The sequence below is a fragment of the Salvia hispanica genome, chromosome 5, assembly GCF_023119035.1.
Source record: "Salvia hispanica cultivar TCC Black 2014 chromosome 5, UniMelb_Shisp_WGS_1.0, whole genome shotgun sequence".
NCBI classification, from domain to species: domain Eukaryota; kingdom Viridiplantae; phylum Streptophyta; class Magnoliopsida; order Lamiales; family Lamiaceae; genus Salvia; species Salvia hispanica.
In genome coordinates, this window is record NC_062969.1 from 37,194,692 (window position 1) to 37,213,907 (window position 19,216).

Sequence of the window (19,216 nt, forward strand, 5' to 3'; positions counted from 1 at the left end):
TGGGAGGTTTCATTATAGTTAACGGCTAATGTTGGCATGAATCAAAATTAAGTTATTGATTTGCAGAGGCAAGCGATCGAGTGGGAGAACGGGGAAAGGATGACTACAATTGCAAGTGAGTGTTCGCCTTGAATTTCGGTTGAATTTGTGTAGATTTAGAGGGTTTTGCATTCCTTTTTTGTTGATCTTATTTTTGTGGGTACGTGATTCTAAATTTTGCAGTTACATCAAGGATTAAGTGCATAATATTTAGCCTATAAATATGTCATTTAAAGGTTGGATATCCACACATACCTACTTACCTTATAGAACTCAAGCATATTATTTTTGGTCTTACTATAGGAGGAAAGCTTGATGTCATGTAACCATTCCACTCTATACTAAGTGATTTCATTATTTTAAGGCTTCCTCAATTTATTTGGTTGACTAATTTTGTTTTTTTTATTATATTTTCGTTCATTTTCATTTTAATAATTATATATGATTTAATGTTTAAATATTATATTATGTGATTTATTTATTATGCTTTAATGTTGATTTGTATAGATTTTTTATTCTCATATAACTAATATTCTTACTCATATTGTTCATTGTTAATATTGATTCTAATTTTATTTAATTAATTTAAAATTAAAAGTTAATATTTTAAAAATATGTTAATCTGTGCATAACAGGCGTGATACTAGTTCAATTTAAAATTAGAGTAACTGTTTCTAAATGAGTAGTATTAGCTGAGAAGTTCAACCTAAACTAACCTAGGAGGAAATACTTACATCGATATTTAAGATTCATGTCTGCCATAAAAACAAAATGGTTGACTGACTTGTATAAAATTGAATGAACATTAAATAGTTTCATTTTATATTTGTAAGTAGAAAGCGCGTCGTGAATGACTGAGTCACTTAAACCTAAGAATACAAATAAATGGGGGCTGCTGAAGCATATGGAAAATGTCAATATCTTACGACTTACAGCCCAGGTACACTGAACAATTATGAACTAGGAGATGATTGAATTTTTGTTTAAGAAACAATATCGCCTATTGTAAAGTTCAATATATTTCTTTTAAAATTTAATACTATCACAAAATTATTTCGAACCACAGTTTCTTCTATGTTTCATAAATTCTGAAGCTGGAATTACAATCCGTATATAATTATGCAATAATAGATGTGACTGTATCTAAACACTAGCTATCACAAATTCACAATATTATGTCTGATACGTTTCTCCTTTTTTATTCTTTTCATTTCTTAGAATTATATGAAATCTATCTATACATATATAAAAGGCGAGTTTTGGCCAATATTTACAAAATTTGGGTATGAACTTTAATATTTATAAATTTAAGGTACTAAGATTTGAAATATTTATGAATACAATGCGGTGTAGAATGAGAATGGACGCCTACTAGGAAAAATAAAAATAAAGGCAAATATTAATGAGAATTTATTTGACGTAAATTATGTAATCATTGACTCCATGTCGTTAAATTTAAAACAGTTTTCCACTAATGAAATGAGCGTTAATTTCACGGCCATTTTATTCCACTAATTAAATGAGAGTGTTAGTAGGCAGCCATTTTTTACTAATTGGTCGACCATTTTATGTATTTTTATTAATTTAGACTAATTAAATTTGATATTCAATTTTGGAAAGACTCCAAAGCCAATTAACGTTTTATTTGAAACGCTCTTGGCTAATTAATGAAAACCGTTGCACCATTTAACATCATTACTAATAGAGAATTAATGTATACAATTTAAATCCACAGATATAACCTCTATAAATACCAATGAAAAAATCCAACCAAACAAACAAGACACGAACGCCACCAAGTTTTGTTTTGAAATTGGCGAGTATTTTCTAGAATTTAAGAAACTTCCTACGGCCATGAGATAGTAGTATGGAGTATTTGTATTCATCTATTTACCTTATTATTTTTTTTTGTATGTTTTGCTAATGTTGTAATTTTGCCAGAAGAAAAATGACGTTATAGAATTCATCTACCTCAATGATCTACAATCTAACATAACTTAACTTCATCAGTTATCAAAGTTCGGTGTATGTGTTTTTGTAAAGACCAAACCTGGACAACAAATCAAATGTTGTGAGCTTGGAATGTGTTTCCCATGATTTTATGGTATGTGTTTTAGCATTTTTATCTTATTAGTATATTTTTTAACTATTTATCTAAAATCATTAATTAATATTTTTTTTATCTTGCAGAGCCTTGTGATTCAAGGAACATTTTCCAAATTCATTACAAAATTAGTTTCGTGCTCAAATTATGAAGGAGAAATTCTTTCTATTTGCTATTTGGACGGTTGAGATTTGTTATTGGGTTTTTGTTGAGCATTAGGATTCAAGGAACATTTCCCAAAATCATTACAAATTAGTTTCGTGATCAAATTATGGAAGGAGCAATTCTTTCTATTTGTTATTTGGAGGGTTGAGATTTGTTGTTGGGGTTTTGCTAGGTTGGGTTTTTTTCTTCTTCTTCTTTCTATTATTGTCTTTTTCTCTTTTTATTTTACTTTAAAAATAATGGGAATTGGAGCAAAAATTATAGTAAAAGAATTTCTATTTCTATCCAAAATTTTATAATTGAATTTTTTACCTTTTGATATCTTATTCAGGCAAATTATCAACAGGGGACTAAAAATATACAAATAGCAAACATTTGGTGTTGGGTGTTAATTAACTTCATCATATATGTATTAAATATAAACAAATAAGATTTGGTATATCAAAATAGGTAAATTATTGATTCTATCGCTTTCATTTTATCATTTTATTGATCATCAAAAATGTTTTACTCAATCTGTTGTGAATTAAAAATGTTGTACTACAATTTTGAATATCTTTTTTTTTGGTAGAACTTAAAAAATGACGGGATATAATTATGCATGGAGATAAAGCCGAGACAGTTTTTTACAAATATAACATGATATGATAATTTTGAATAAAATGTTGAAATGATAGTGCACATACTCAAATGCTAATTTAATGAATCCAACCAAGCATTAAAACACTTATTTATTTATGTATTGTTAAAAGTGAGGAACTATAGTATCAGTATCAAAATGTATTGTTAAAAGTGAGGAGTTCAGGGGTTAGACCGTTGCAACAACTATCTCAATAAACCAACGATGGATTTGCTAACGTTCGAGGTGATAAGTAATATTGAATTGTCATAACTAATTGGTGAATTTTATTAAATTTGTTTTGAACAACTCAAACTATATTATTAAATCATATTTATATTTAGTACCAACAAATTTATATATTTAAAATATAGATTTTTTTTAATAATAAATTTATTAAATAAATTGAAACATGTAATTTAAGATATTTTAACTTTGAGCCACAACATATATAGAGGTTGAATTAGCATTTGTTTTTTATGCAACTATTAGTTTCTAAACTTATTTGATTATATGAATTTTTATTAGTTTAATAAATTATTAATATAATTTATGAGTTTAGAACTTGATATAATTATATTATTTCTCATTTCATAAAAGTATATCCACATTTTTGAAATAGTGCAGGTAGAAAATTGATTTAGTCGTTTGAATATTTATAAATTTTAGGCTAGATTTTAAATATTTATTAGTTATGAATCTTTTCAATATTTGTAAATAATAATTGTGTATATAATTGATAGTAACATTTTTAGTTATAAGTAACGGTCATTTGATTTGACTAAATTTACTAACTCAGATATGTAATAAAAAAGTGTTATTGATACTTTTCGTTCTTTATAATCTTATTGTTATAGTACATACTTATTTTTTAAAATTGTAGTTATATGTGCGCTTTTTATTTGTTTGTAGTTCATCATTTTATTTTTTTTCGAGACAATATTGTTGTTCCATAATATTTTATTAGCTTTTTATACTCTAGATATATAAGTCTAATAAAATAATATTGTCACTTATGTAATGGTATTTTCTCCTAAATATCTTTAATCTTATATATGCAATTATATTGTCACTTATTTTATTTTATTTATTCATAGTATTTTTTTCCAAGTCGCGCATAGCGCGTGGGTTAACACTAGTCCATACATATATAAAAGGCGAGTTTTGGCCTTCCTTTGAAATATTTATAAGTTTTGTCCTCATTCTGAAATACTTATAAGTTATGGACTAATTTGAATATTTGATAATTGGGCATGATAATCAATGCATATAGCATTTATAATTCAATAATTAATTATTTAATAACCGATAAAGGTGGGAATCATAATTAATAAGCGTCTTATTTGTCCATATATCATTTTGGGTATTACAAATGAAAATCTATCTATACATCTTCATCATATAAAAGTTGTGTTTTGAGTACTAATTTAGAATATTTTTAAAATATATTTGTATTAAACAATATAGTGTATTAATAACAATTATAGGATTTGTAACTTCTTTCAAAATTAAGAATTGTATTAGTAATAATTATGATAATTTAAACTGGCAGTTACAATCTAATCACATTGTTGTGTGGGGAAATAATTTTTGTTGGGTTAAGCGTTAGTAATAAATAGAAATCCACGTTGTATATATTGATGAATTAACATAATTTTCACACCGCGTGTGTATCTTAATTTATTTCAATATATTAAAAAATTTATGTATGTACAAAATTATTGTTATGCACATAGGAAATCACTAACTCTCATTTAAGAACCAAACAAGTATATATGCGTATTACATAGGTTAAAAATTTTAATCAAAAACTCATCTATCTGCCATTTTAGATTAAAAGATCAAGTCTCTTTTAATTTCATAAGTATCGAGTAATATAAAATTATTTTAATTAAATGTCATTTCATTTCTTTGTAACACTCAATTTAATATCCAAAAATTAATGCTCATCATTATTTTACCGTTACATATTTGCTATCATGAATTCTCTATGAGAATAGAATAAAAAATCAAAATATTAAATTCTCTTATAAAATTAATGTGTGTCCGTATATAGTTTCCATCCATCAATCAATTTTTTAATTAATTATTCAGTTTTTGAAACTTATTATTCACATTTAAAGGTGCAAATTTATGACTTTAATTTGGAGAAGTTATAAAGCATCTCATGGTTAATTTTTTATCTATAAATATGACATTTGAAGACTTACTATCTACACATTCCTACTTACCTCACACTTAAGTTTGATATTTTTGTTCATATCTTATGAAAAAAGGTCGACATCATGGAATCATTCTTCACCTTTCTCAATGATCTGGAGCTTTCCACAATTTATTTTGTTATCGAAGTTCGTTGCATCCACGTTTATGAAGCTACTGCTCATGGAGCCATAACCAATGCCATCGGGTTATAGTGTTTTTCATTACCGTGCGGTGTGTTGTTTAATGAGTTATTTTATGTTTGTATGCAAATTATATAAAATCATTAATTATATTTTTTTTGCTTAGGGCGTTAGCATTCAAGCAACTTTTCCATGAAGTTTACACGAAAAGTTTGGTGCAATACTTAAGGAAGTGACGTTTTTTCGTACAATTTCATGTTTATCATTTGTTGTATTTTCATTGTGGTTGTGTGTTTTGTTTTGTTTATTTGTTTTTTTTTTACTCTTCACAACGACAAATTGTATGAGAGAATGAGGTAGAGGGGCACAGTGTGGACGAAGGCCGATGATATGGTGAAATTTCTATGTAGCATCACAGCTGGCATACTCCTGTCCAATTTGCATATTCATATTTAGTCTTTTTCAATAATAATATTATTAATAGTCCTACTAATTGTGGATTGGATATTAGGCTATTCATCAAGTTTAGACTTCCCCATATTATTGGTCTTTATATTTTTGGTCTAATCTTCTTCAACAATTGTATTAGTCTGATGAACTGTAGTTTATTCCTTTTGTTATAAAGATGAGCTATTAGGCTTTTAAGTTTAAGCTTGCCTATATTATTGGTCCGTTATATATTTGGCTAAGCGATAGCCTTCACTAATATATATTACCATCTTTTTGGATCACTTATATAAGACGTTATTACTATATCCTCTGTCCCATGGTAGAAAATTATACTATATCAGTATTTTTTTTTCCACATATCTATATAAGATATATAAAAGGCGAGTTTTGGCCTTCTTTTAAAATGTTTATAAGTTTTGTCCTTATTCCAGAATATTTATAAGTTATGGCATCAATTTAAATATTTATGGAATAACTAATCACCATATTATATTTATGTATATTTATTTTACATTGTAAGTTACTTTGGCAATTATTTTGATGATTATTAGTCTCACTCAATTTAGGAGTTACTTTGTTGACTCATAATATTCAAATAATGATTGGACAAAATATAATTGTTCCTTATTATTTTGTAACCGCCACATTAATGATTCATTTTCAATACTTTATATCTATAAATATGTATCATTTGCAAGATTGTATTTCACTTCTTCATCGTCTCCCCTCACTCCATCACAAATTTGCGGCAAAAGTAAAGATTTGTTCACATCATGAAATTCGCATTCCTTAATGTCTACAGCCTAACAATACTTCGTCAGTGATTCAAGTGTTGTGCATGCATATTTATGTTCATTAAATGTGGACAAAACAATGTAATCTTCTTGGAATATGTGTTCCACGATCGGATGGTATGTGTCAGTGCTTAGCTTATTACTAATTTTTAGTTATTTATCTAAAGCTAAAATCATTCATTGTTTATAAATGCGTATCATTTGCTAGCTTATAATTCATTCCTCATTGTCATGTCCAATTGCATCACGGATTCTTTGCAAAAGGAAGAATTTTTCTCGATATGGTTATTACTCTTTACCTATGGTAGTACATTTATTTGAGATTAATTTGTATCAATGATGTTAGTTCATATTTCAGTTTTTTCTTGATGTTAGTTTGTTTTATTTTTATTAGTTTTATTTTTATTTTTTTGTCCATACTATAATAGTTCTATTTTTACAAATATAGAAATCACATAAGCTCTGATTATCTATAATATTTTGAAGCTACAACATTACACATTTGTCACCAACTTCGTCACTTCATAGTTTTCATGCAAAGAAAACACCTAAAGCAATGAAATGACGAAAGGAAGCAAAGAAGACGAAGATCATAAATATCACATTTGTTTTTGCGCATATGCATAAATCATTAATTTGGAGATTAAGGAGGAAAATAAGGTTGAGGAAGAGTCATCGGGGTATTGGAGTTTGTGTTTTATTATTTATTTTATTTTCTTTATGCTGCTATTCTTATTATTGTACAATTAAGATTGTTCACATATAAATTTTTTAATGTCTTACAAACTATTGTTTTATTGTTCTAATGTTTATGTTTTATTTGTTCTGTACATCATTTTATCTTTGTATGACGATGTTATTGTCCTCCTTATACTTTTTAGTTGCATATTTAATATTTTATATCAATTTAATATTGAGTATTTTAGTACTGAAGTATGTATGTTGTAACTATAAGTGTCGTAATTAACAAATATTATCATGTTATTTAATTAAAAAATTATTTAATTTTATATCTATAATTATTTAACATATTATTGTATATAGTACTATATTTTTTATTTTTTAATCGTATGTAATGATGTTATTTTTAATTTATTTAATTTATTCAAAATACTAATTAATAGAACAAAAATATTATGTGTCGCGCATAGCGCGTGGGCTAACACTAGTATAATATAATATGCTACATAGATGGGTAATGAGAGCGAAATAATTAGAAGGTAAACGATGGAAACTAAATATACTTATGGTTGTCGTTAAAAGCAACATCAACGTCGAAAAAATTGAAAATGTGGGCAAAAGCGTTTTGTCAGTATCATAACTGGTATTAATAACATTTTTCATTGACGTCTAAGCATATGGAATATATAATATCTTTATTTTTTCCACATATTCATAACCATTACCAATTATTCAAAATAATACAATATTAAATTGAGGAGGTCCTAACTGCGCTATCACGGATACATTTATACAAGAATATTAATATTCCATTTTTTATGCTCGTAAATCTTGTAATTATTCGGAAATTTGTATTACGGCTCACGAGTCATGCCATAGCTAGAATACATATCTTTGTCATGTCAATGTGTGGATCTGTCACACAACAATTAATAAGGCTTGGACCCCCTCATAAATTCTGCATTTGATGTAGGTGATCATCGCCATCTAATTTTGTGTGTGAAAACAAGATTATTTTGGTGACCTCCAATCGTATATTGCTTTTGGTAACCGACGTTAATTAGGTTTCTGGTCTTGCAAAATGGTTGCAAGTTTATATCCTTTTTGTGTTTATTATCTATGTTTAACACATTTGGCGAACATCTAGGAAACCATTAAATTTATTATTCTACAATGCAGAAACATGTTAGCCCCCTTTTTATTGGTCTAAAAAATAGGCTGAAAAATAATAAAAACCACAAACAGTTATACAAAGAGAATAGCTTCCCAGCTCGAAGAATACAAACATGCATCAGGATACGAAGTTGGATTCTTTGATTCTGCTTCATTCTTGTGCTGAGAGCAGTCTTCTTATTTCTGTCTCTTGTATATCTTCCCCAAGAAAGACTTGAGCACTGCTTGTACAGATTTGCTGGGATGCGCTTCAATCGAGCTGTTTAGTTTTTCGTAGCTCTTGCTCTCGAACTCAGCAAACGCACCTTGGAGATTAATCTCGTTGTAGAGGACTTTGATTTTTGCAACATCAGCTGGACCTTCCTTTCCATAGTGATCCTGGTAACAATTACAAGGCCACATGTTCATATACAAAAGCTTATAAATATATTGAGAACCAGAAAAGAACGCTAGCTTGTCATCCTTACGAAAAGAGTTTGCTTCTGTTCTTCGTTACAAAGCTCCAGGGCCTTTACAACCAGCCAAGAACATTTGAAATCTTCAATATCTGTACCAATCTGATGAGGCACGCATTGAATTAATATAACTACGATTAACTAAGTTGTTCTTAGTTAATACAGACACAGAGGAAAGGGAGCGCAGGAGTTACCTTCCCGATCTTTTCAGGCTCACCAAAGCAATCTAAATAATCATCTTGTACTTGAAAGTATATTCCCATATTAATAAGCACATCTTTTACTGTTGGATGTTTCTCCAGATCCTCACCCGCCATGAGCAATGCACAAGCAACCTGTTAAAGAGTTTCAGATCAGATACATTTCGATGAAACACTGAATGACCTTAAAAATCAAGGCGAGTTGAATTAAGGATTTTCAACTTACTGGAAGGTAAAACGAGTAGTAGGCAGTCTTGTACTGAACAATACGGCGATGACTGTGAAAATTTAAACCAGAAAATATTAAGAAACACAAAAGAGGATGAGAAAAGACGAGGCAGACCTATATGTTTGATACGGCATATAATAGTTACTAATAAAATAGGAGTGATAATTGATGAAATAGTAGAGTTCGTCAGGAAAAGCCCAAAACTTCAAAACTAGAGCGATCTTATCAAAATGCAATAAAAATGCTAAGATGAGAACTGGTAGGTTTTGAGAGTATTGCATGTGATGCTATAACTTGCCCAACATATGATGATAATCAGCACTGGGTAGCTTTGTCAATTAATCAAAATTTTCTTTTTGTATCATGCCAATATTTTTTGAGGTATTTTGTACTCACAGAGGCAATGAGTATTTTGACAAATCTTTTTCTCCTTCAATAGTGGTAATTAAATCTATCATCTGTCCCGAAGCAGTTTGAAATTCCACCTGACAATGTAAAATGTAGAAATCAGCATTGTACACAAAAAATCTAAATACTCCTCTCGGCCACTGATAGTAAATAGTCACATTACCTCATTGAACAAATCCAGCAGATCGACATAGTAAGCCTTTGTTCGGAAGTGCTTTTTAAGAATTCTGGGGATATGGTTCCGGAGAATGATTCCATCATTTATGGCAATCATACCAATCTGTATTAAAAGTTCATCCAAGTGATCAGAAATAGAAACTTTTAAAAAGTAATGGAAGAAGATTGCAACAATTCACACTTGGCTCGAACCTTAGGGAGTCTAAACCAGCATGGTTGACCACGTCGTGTGTGAGAATTATCCATAATATCATCAAGGACAAGAAAATATGCCTGGAGCTGCATTTCCATGTACATAGTCATAAGTTATAATTTATGTTCAGAACAGTGTTTCAGGGGATAGATATAAACAAGTTAGGAACACTTAATCATCATTTAGAAGCTATAAACTTGGACCTACCCATTCAATACACCAGCCAAGAGCACTAGCTAGGAACACTTCATCATCAGTTAGATCTTTTCCTTCTTTGAGTAACTTGTAGCTATCAATTACTGACAGACCTCGGTTCAACTTCCCTACACATCATAATTAGTTCTTTAGCATATAATGCTTCTTTACTAATATATCATGTTCTCCAGTGAATGAATGCATTGTATAGTATAGGAAATAATGACATACCTCCGGGCACATTGTAGTCTAGCATCTGTTACACATAAAAGAAAGAAATATCAGGAACAATAGACTTAGTCAGGACATAATGATTATTTGTCCTATAGTATAAATAACATTGAACATCACATGTACATCGATAAACAACATAATTTGTATTTATATAAGTTTTCCAAGAAAACAAGAAAGTTAAATTTCTATTACCCAATAGCCAATTTTTACTAAAAGAAAAAATCTATAACAAATTCATGATACTATTGTGCAGGCGAAATCAATCCAATGGACAATAGTGTCAATATTTACCTGGGCTAAGAACAGTTATAAAAATTCCAAACCTTTATAAACATCCAAAAGCGTTGAATTTGAACTTGTCACACTTTTTATTTAATAACTAAGAAATAATGCCATGCTTTTTTTCAAGTGTGCTTGTGCATGTTCTGTCAATCCCGATCCATCACAAATAAACCATAACAAATAAATTTTTAATTCAAGGGAAATAACACAAGTTGGCCAAGAAATCTATATGAATTATGGAAAAGTGTATTGTGAATAAGGGTAATAAACCAGAAACTGGTGTTCAAAACAAGCCTGGGGGAAAATGAACACTGGAAGCCCCCTAGACTCAGGAGTAGTTTCAAGATGATCAGTAGATGCCCATTAGATGCCCATTAAGATCTCAATAAGATGCTAAAGTGGAAAATGAGATGATAGAAAGTCGGAACCAAACAAATGTTAGATGCAGTTAGAGTAACAAAAAAATGTGACGAATAAAGCAGAAATGCTGCTGGTCTATCTTGTTTGGTGGAATTTTGAAACAAGTGGATGGAAATTATGGATTCATTGTTGTTTTACTCAACTATTACAGTATGTTGTAATTTCATTCCTCAGGCAGAATCAAGGATTCAACTTTACAGAAGGGGAAATTTATAGTAAGTTTTACAATTCAATTCTCTCAAGAAGTAGTTGGTAGCTGCAAATTTAAATATACAAAGCATGTTACAGTAGAGATAAATATTATGCCAAACTTAAGGCACTAACTAAGCGCATTTTTGAAAAAAGTATTACTATGTGATTATTTTATCATCAAACAGCCCCACTCCACATTCCCCCAACACAAAAATAGTGCTGCAGTATTCCGTTAACCATAAATTAGTAAAGTTAATCGTGACCATATCCGTCGCCCCCAATCTACGTGTGAAATCATAATCATAAAAGGTCCATGAATCATGAGCTCCTAAATTTTCTTCAGAACCGTATTGCATGATTCCACGCCCAAGGGAAATTTAATCAACACAGTCAGGACTCGCAAAGTCAACCAGTAGTCTGCTAAACAAATCGAATTCTATTTCTACTCAAAAGAAAGACTGTGCTTAGAAAAATAGGAAAATTCACAACACAGTATGTAAAATAAAACCGCATATTTCGATACTGCATTGAGGCGCAATTACTATCATAGCAAACAAAGAAGACGAGGAAAGCAAATGAAAAAACAAAAAAAATCTTACACGGTCGACCCATTGACGAGAGGCGTCAGTCCACTCGAAAGCAGGGTCGCTCAAGAGCTCAGATTTGAGCTTGGCATAAACCTCCAGAAACGTGGCCCTCAGATCCGACGCCGCTCCGTTGTTATCGGCCATGAGCAGAAAATCGATTGAAATTGGATTAGCAAGAGAATCAATTGATATGTGTGGAAGTGAAGGAGTGGGGGAACTCGAGTTTTGTAGCAACGCGAACGCGATGCTGCTCTTATTCAATTTGTTTATTTCGGCCAATAGAAGCAGTCAAATTTCAAGTGCTGCCATTCCCCAAAATGGATCTACTGTTGGCTTCCGAAAATATGGTGCTCTTGGATTTCACGGAGGGCATTTTGGGGAGTGAATAATCCTCGTAATCATCGAGCCAACAAGGGAGGAGACATGTGTAAGTGATGGAGAGATTCGCCACATTCTTTGTGATAACAGATAATCACTATCGCCCACCTTTGGAGGCAATTTAATTTTATCAATAAATTATTTAATCCAAGTGCAGATCATACTATACTACTCCTACTAATTACGGCTTTTTTTAATTAATTGGACAAAAAATTGATTCATAGGAATTTTTAAAACGATATCAAATGTAAACTTCTCTTGATTTACTATAAAAATAAGTTCTTTTATTTTACCAAAACTATCCAAGATGAAATATCAATAAACCAACCATTCAATTTAGAAGTAATGCAACCTCGCGCCACAATCGGGGTTTTCTAAAAGTTTAATTTCACTTTGCTTTATTTCGTAGAAAGAAGAAACGGTAGTGTCTAATTACTCCAATTAATCAGGTTGACTTAATTTATTTACAATTTAAAAATTTATATTACTGATAAGTAGTGGAGTATAAAAATGTAGTGTAATCAAATCTGACCAGATTGAAGAAAGAGAGAGCTCGAAATGTGAAATTAAGTATACCAGTCAATAGCGATGGCCTATTATAAGTAGCAAGTGCTATGAAATTCAATATTGGTGTTCATAGCAGGAAACGCACCAACCTGCTTTGAATATACCATCAGAATATAAAATACAAAAGTAATTATCAATATTATGAATGTAATTGTCAAATTCAAGTATGATTTGGTGATTATCGAACCGAGTCTTGAATTTTATTAACCACTAGTATCTACCTGCGTGCGATGCACGACCCAATCATTTTTTATGACCGAATAATGAGAAGAAAGAATAAAACATCAAATATACTACTTCCATGACTCTCACTCAAGACATATACGAAATAATGAAAAAATAAGTAAATTCACAAATATTATGACACACTAACGTTGTTTTTGAAATAAACCTTAAATTAAATTAAAGAATATATATCAATTTTTGAAAGGTCAAATTATAATAAAAATAAAAATATTAGTACAAACAACATTCACATAAATAATCAAATTTTATTTATTGTAATAAATAATACTTTCTCCGTCCCACAATGAGGGTCACATTTTGCCATTTTGATCCGTACCACATTAAGAGCCACATTTAAGATAAAATTATACATGCGACATTCTAACTATTACAATTGAAGAAAAAAACTATAATAAGTGCGTGGAACAGAAATCACAATGAAAATAATAAAATAAACCGAACTATGATTAGTCGAGTCGGGAAATCCCTCTTTCTGCAAGACAAATTATGTCGCAGCTAGTGCTCTCGAATTGACGTATTGTTTCAAAGATAATACTCTCTTAGCATATAGAAGTACCTCAAACCCGCTAGGTACCGGCGAAATTGATTGAGCTTCGAAAATCTAGCAATACAATGCTTCTGAAATATACACAAACACATAGAGAGATTGAGAGATAAGATAGAATGCTTTTGTTGATGTGTAATTCATCTACAACTCTATGTTTTTTATAACCACAAAATAAGGACATGGAAGGTCATGAAATTAACATACTATAGACCACAAAATTAAGACAATGAAGGTTACTTGAAAGTGAAAAGCCAAAGGACTCCCATGATCACCTTGTACAACTCACGCCATTATTCCCACAATCTATTCTTTTAATTGTTTTCTTAATTTCTTTGCATGTTGTTACATGTAATTTGATGTGGGGAATTGATCTACATGATTGCGACGTAACATTAGTGATGGTTTCAAAACATTATCACACATTAAACCCAATAATCAGGAACTTTTCAATTACTACTTTAAAAATTTCCAATGCGTTTTAGTCATGTGTGCATTTAATGTATTGAACTGATTAAAATTAATATTTTGACTGAATACTCTAAACACATGAAAATAATCCCACGATATAATAACCCTTTAAATTTCTAACCGCATGATTGAAAAATTTAATTACTCCATAGTGGATTGCATTTATACATATGAAACTGCCGGATTTCAAATTTAAATTAACTGTGCAATGACACCCAAAACTTATATATATTCAATATGAAGTCCAAAACTCGTCTTTTATATATGTATAGATAGATTCCAATCTCGTGAGTTTGTTCAAACTGAGTCAAGTCCATTTAAGCATACACATTCTTTTCTTTCTTTCTTTTTTTCTATTTTTTCCTTCCATGATAACATATGACAGAAAACTACTGGCTCTATCCAAAAGAAAAATAGTCAAATTTATTGACAGTACGAATTTTTATAAATAATGGTAAAGTAAGACACAGAAGAGAAAAAGTAGGTAAAATATAGGAAGAAAAAATGGGTAACATATGAGAACTAGAGAAGCTTTATACTTTCATGATGGAACTATTTTTTTAGATATCTCAAAAATGGCAAAATATAATTGTTTTCGTTAACAGAAGGAGTATATTATACTTCATTCATTCCATAGTAGTGGAGTCATTTTGTCATTATGATACGTTTCATAATAGTGGAATCCAGGGACGAATCCAGAAAATGTTCATTGAAGGGGCAAAAATACATGTGGGGATATTTGAAGTATTTGAGGAGGGGCATTTAAAGAAGAAACTAATATTATATTTTTTCTACAATAGATTCTATACATAGATATGAAATTTTGAGGAAGGGCATTTGCCCCTCCTGTTGCCAATCAGGTCCCTTGTGGAATCATTTTTCTTTTTTAGTAAAAGTCAATAGATTTCTTCTCACCTACTTTTACTATCTCTTATTTTATTATTTTTGTTTGTCTCTCCACCTTTTTCATTTCCTACCTTATTCTTTTTTACTTAATTTATTTAATAGAGTTTTTCTTATTCATTTCCTACTTTATTCTTTTTTACTTAATTTATTTAATAGAGTTTTTCTTAATCTTCATGCACGGAAAAAAATATATCCAGTACTATAAAATAGAGAGAGTATTTATTAGGTGGGACTGGTGGACTAAACGGCCTCCATGTGTTTCACACAAATAGAACTACAGAAAGGACAATGCAAGAGAGAAAAAATTATGACCAGCACATAGTAAACCATTTTAGACTAGGGATACGATTTTTAATGTGCATAATACTTATAAAATTAAACCTATTTAAATACGCATAACACTGGTCAAATTAAACTATTTTGTGCTAGGGATCCGATTTAAACGTGCAATTATCAAATTAAACCAAGATGGGAGAAAATTATGAAACCCCAATATCCTAATCCAATCAAATATAATTTCAAATTCAGTTCAAATTTTATCGGCTATTTGGATCGATTCAATTTCAATTTTAGTAGATTTTTTATTTTTCAGTTAGGCTCAGAGAAAAAACATGAAACGAATAAAAAACTAAATTTATTTCAATATAATATCTGTGTAGGAAATGAATTAAGTCAAAACAAAACTCATTCTTATACAAAAAATAATGTCAAATTAGAGCAATTAGATTAGGGTGATTAATTGTCTAGGTGATTAACTGTCAAGATTACGTTCTGTGGCAGATTTATAAGATTTATTTTAGGGTGATCAATCTTTTTGTTATAGTATGTTAATAATTGAAGGTGTTGCAGAGACATTTGAATAGAGTCGTAATGCAATGTAGATAATGAACTCAATGCATTGTTTTAATGCTATCAATTTAAGAAGATATTTTTCAAGATATTTTGCATAAAAGATAATTAAAATTGGTCAAATTTAATCCTTAAAAATATTGCAAAATCCATGTTTATCACTATGTGGGTTAGGCTTAGACTGTGATTTTTGTGGTTCTGGGCCTGTGTTTAGAAAATGACTCAATTGGAATACACTTTAACTATCCGTGTTTATCACTATGTGGGTCAGGCTTAAGCTGTGTTTTTCGTGGTTCTGGGTCTGTGTTTAGAAAAAGACCCAATTGGAATACGCTTTAACCAACAAGCCCAATTCATGCACGCTTTGTTTCATTGATACACCTAGTTGACAACTCTAAGACCATGTTTATCGGTTGTTTTGGTCAACCTCCATGTCACATTTACAATTAAAAAAAAAAAAGAATTAAAACAATGGTGTGTCTCTCTCCTCAACCATAGTCGGCTGGTTGGCAACCAGCGAACGAATGGTCTCACAAATTCATTCATGAATCAACCAATGAGATTGTGCCACATGGCACAATTTCATTGGTTGATATATTTTTAAAAAAATGATATATCTTTCGTATATTATATTAAAAAATTAAAAAATTATACCAAAATCTATAATTTTTCATTCTCTATAAATAGAGACCACATATTTTATAGTTTTGCACACAAAAAAATCTTATCTTTTCTCCTCCTAGAGTCCTTTCTTTGGTATAATTACTTACTACCTCCGTCCCCCAAATATTGACACACTTTGACCCGACACAGGTTTTAAGAAATGTAATGAAAAGTGAGTTGAAAAAATTGGTGGAATGTGGGTCCTACTTTTAAAGTATTAGTTTTATAATAAAATGTGAGTAGGAATGAGTTAGTGAAATATGAGGTCCACTACCAAAAATGGTAAAAAGTGAAATGTGTCAAACTTTCAGGGACAGACCGAAATGATAAACTGTATCAAATTTTCAGGGATGGAGGTAGTATTTTTTAGTCCTCTTTAATAGATTTTATTATGTAATAATAAATACTATTCATTTAATAATAATATTATTTAAAAAATAATATAAAATAAATTATATAATAGTGTGGTTGGGTGGTCATTGATAAACAATGAAAATGAGTGTGGTTGAGTTGAATGAATATTAATGATGTGGAAGATGATGTGAAGGAGATAAAAATAAATAAAATATTGAAAAAGTGGATGGTTGGATTGGGTTGGATGGTTGCTGATGAACATGGTCTAATGAACCACATTTGATCTTAATTTGGATTTGATACAAAATTCCGTGTTTATATACACTAGTGTTAGCCCACGCGCAATGCGCGACACATAATATTTTTGTTCTAATTACATTGTGAATAAACTAAATAAAATAAAAATAAAATCTTTACATAAGATTAAAAAATATATATTTATATTGTATAATATATTAAATAATTATACATGTAAAATTAAATAAATTCTAAATTAAACCAACATGAAAATATTTGTTAATTATGACACTTATAGGTCTCCACATTGAAGAAAAATATCATCGTTACAACAAATATACTTCAGTACTATAATAATAATAAATTGGTATAAAATATTTAATACACAACTAAAACGTATGATGAGGACAATAATAAACAATAGATCGTAAGAATGTAAAAAACTTATATGTGAACAGCCTTCATTGTACAATTATAAGAATAGCAAAATAAAGAACAAATATAAAATAAAACCCAAACTCCAATATCCCGCTGACTCTTACCCAACCTTATTTTCCTTCTTAAACTCCAAATTAATGATTGATGCATATGCGCGAAAACAAATGTGATAGTTTATGATCTTCGTCTTCTTTGCTTCCTTTCATCATTTTGTTGGTTTAGGTGTTTTCTTTGCATGAAAACTATGGAGTAACGAAGTTGGCGACAAATATGTAAAGTTGTAGCTTCAAAATAATATAGATAGTCATAAATTTATGCAATTTCTATATTTGTGAAAAAAAGAACTATTATAGCATGGACGGAAAAATTAAAACAAAACCACAAAAAATAAAACAATCTAACTAAGAAAAACTTAAATATTAACTAACATTACCGAAACAAAATAATATTACATAAATGTACTACTATAGGTAAAGAGTAATAACCATACCGAGAAATATTTTTCCTTTTGCAGAGAATTCATGATACAATGGGACAAGACAATGAGGAATAAATTATAACCTAACAAATGATACATATTCAAAGAAAAAAAGTTAAAAGTATTATGTACATTCCTGGGAACCGTGTCTTGAATTCTTGTTCCCTGCATCAAAAAAATAAACAATGTATGATTTTAGTTTTAGTAAAAGACTTAAAAAATAGTAATAAGCTAAGCAACGACATGCATACCATCCGATCGTGGAACACACTCCAAGGAGATTACATTGGTTTGTCCAAGTTTAATGAATTTATAAACGCGCACGCACCGGCCTAAAATTACTGACTGTAGATCGTTAAAGAAATTCCATTATGTGAATAAATTTATATTTTAGCGGAAAGTTGTGATGAAGTGAAGAGAGAAATTGAAAAATGAAATAGCATCTTGCAATTGATACATATTTATAGATATATAAAGTATTGAAAAGGAATCATAAGTGTGACTGTTACAAATTAATAATTTGCATGATTACATTCATTTTTGTTTGTTTTTTTTACTTATGAAGAACTATAGTGATAATTGATAAACGTAATCTAAGTTTATGGAATAAGAAGCGTTTTATTTTTATATATTAAAGTCCACAAGACCTAGCATTTAATTAGTTGACCTTTCAATATAATAACTCTAAAATTTATATAGGTTCATTAATCAATTAATAATTCTTAATTATAAAGAACAAATTAACGGCTGCATTTAAGATGTAACTGCCGTATATAATTTTATCATTGCGCATACAATGAATTAGTTATTTCATAAATATTCAAATTAATTCCATAATTTATAAATATTCTAGAATGAGGACAAAACTTATAAGTATTTCATAAGAAGGCCAAAACTCGCCTTTTATATATGTATAGATATATATAAAGTATTGAAAAGGAATCATAAGTGTGACTGTTACAAATTAATAATTTGCATGATTACATTCATTTTTGTTTGTTTTTTTTTACTTATGAAGAACTATAGTGATAATTGATAAACGTAATCTAAGTTTATGGAATAAGAAGCGTTTTATTTTTATATATTAAAGTCCACAAGACCTAGCATTTAATTAGTTGACCTTTCAATATAATAACTCTAAAATTT

At 29.5% G+C, this 19,216-nt stretch overlaps 1 protein-coding gene across 2 annotated transcripts; it reads right to left on the reverse strand.

Moving 5' to 3' along the window:
- Positions 1 to 8,336: 8,336 nt before the first annotated feature.
- Positions 8,337 to 12,308, reverse strand: LOC125186097 (farnesyl pyrophosphate synthase-like). Of its 2 annotated transcripts, none has more exons than XM_048082414.1 (10): positions 11,952 to 12,308; positions 10,456 to 10,480; positions 10,237 to 10,352; positions 10,029 to 10,115; positions 9,823 to 9,939; positions 9,648 to 9,736; positions 9,249 to 9,300; positions 9,017 to 9,157; positions 8,835 to 8,924; positions 8,337 to 8,745 (listed from the first exon to the last, which is right to left on the reverse strand). In XM_048082414.1, the coding sequence occupies exons 1-10, from the start codon at positions 12,081 to 12,083 to the stop codon at positions 8,545 to 8,547; spliced, it is 1,050 nt and encodes a 349-aa protein (XP_047938371.1). In that variant the 5' UTR covers positions 12,084 to 12,308; the 3' UTR covers positions 8,337 to 8,544. The 2 variants fall into 2 exon arrangements, with proteins under 2 accessions (XP_047938371.1, XP_047938372.1); XM_048082415.1 differs by lacking the exon at positions 11,952 to 12,308 and adding an exon at positions 10,782 to 10,808.
- Positions 12,309 to 19,216: the final 6,908 nt, after the last annotated feature.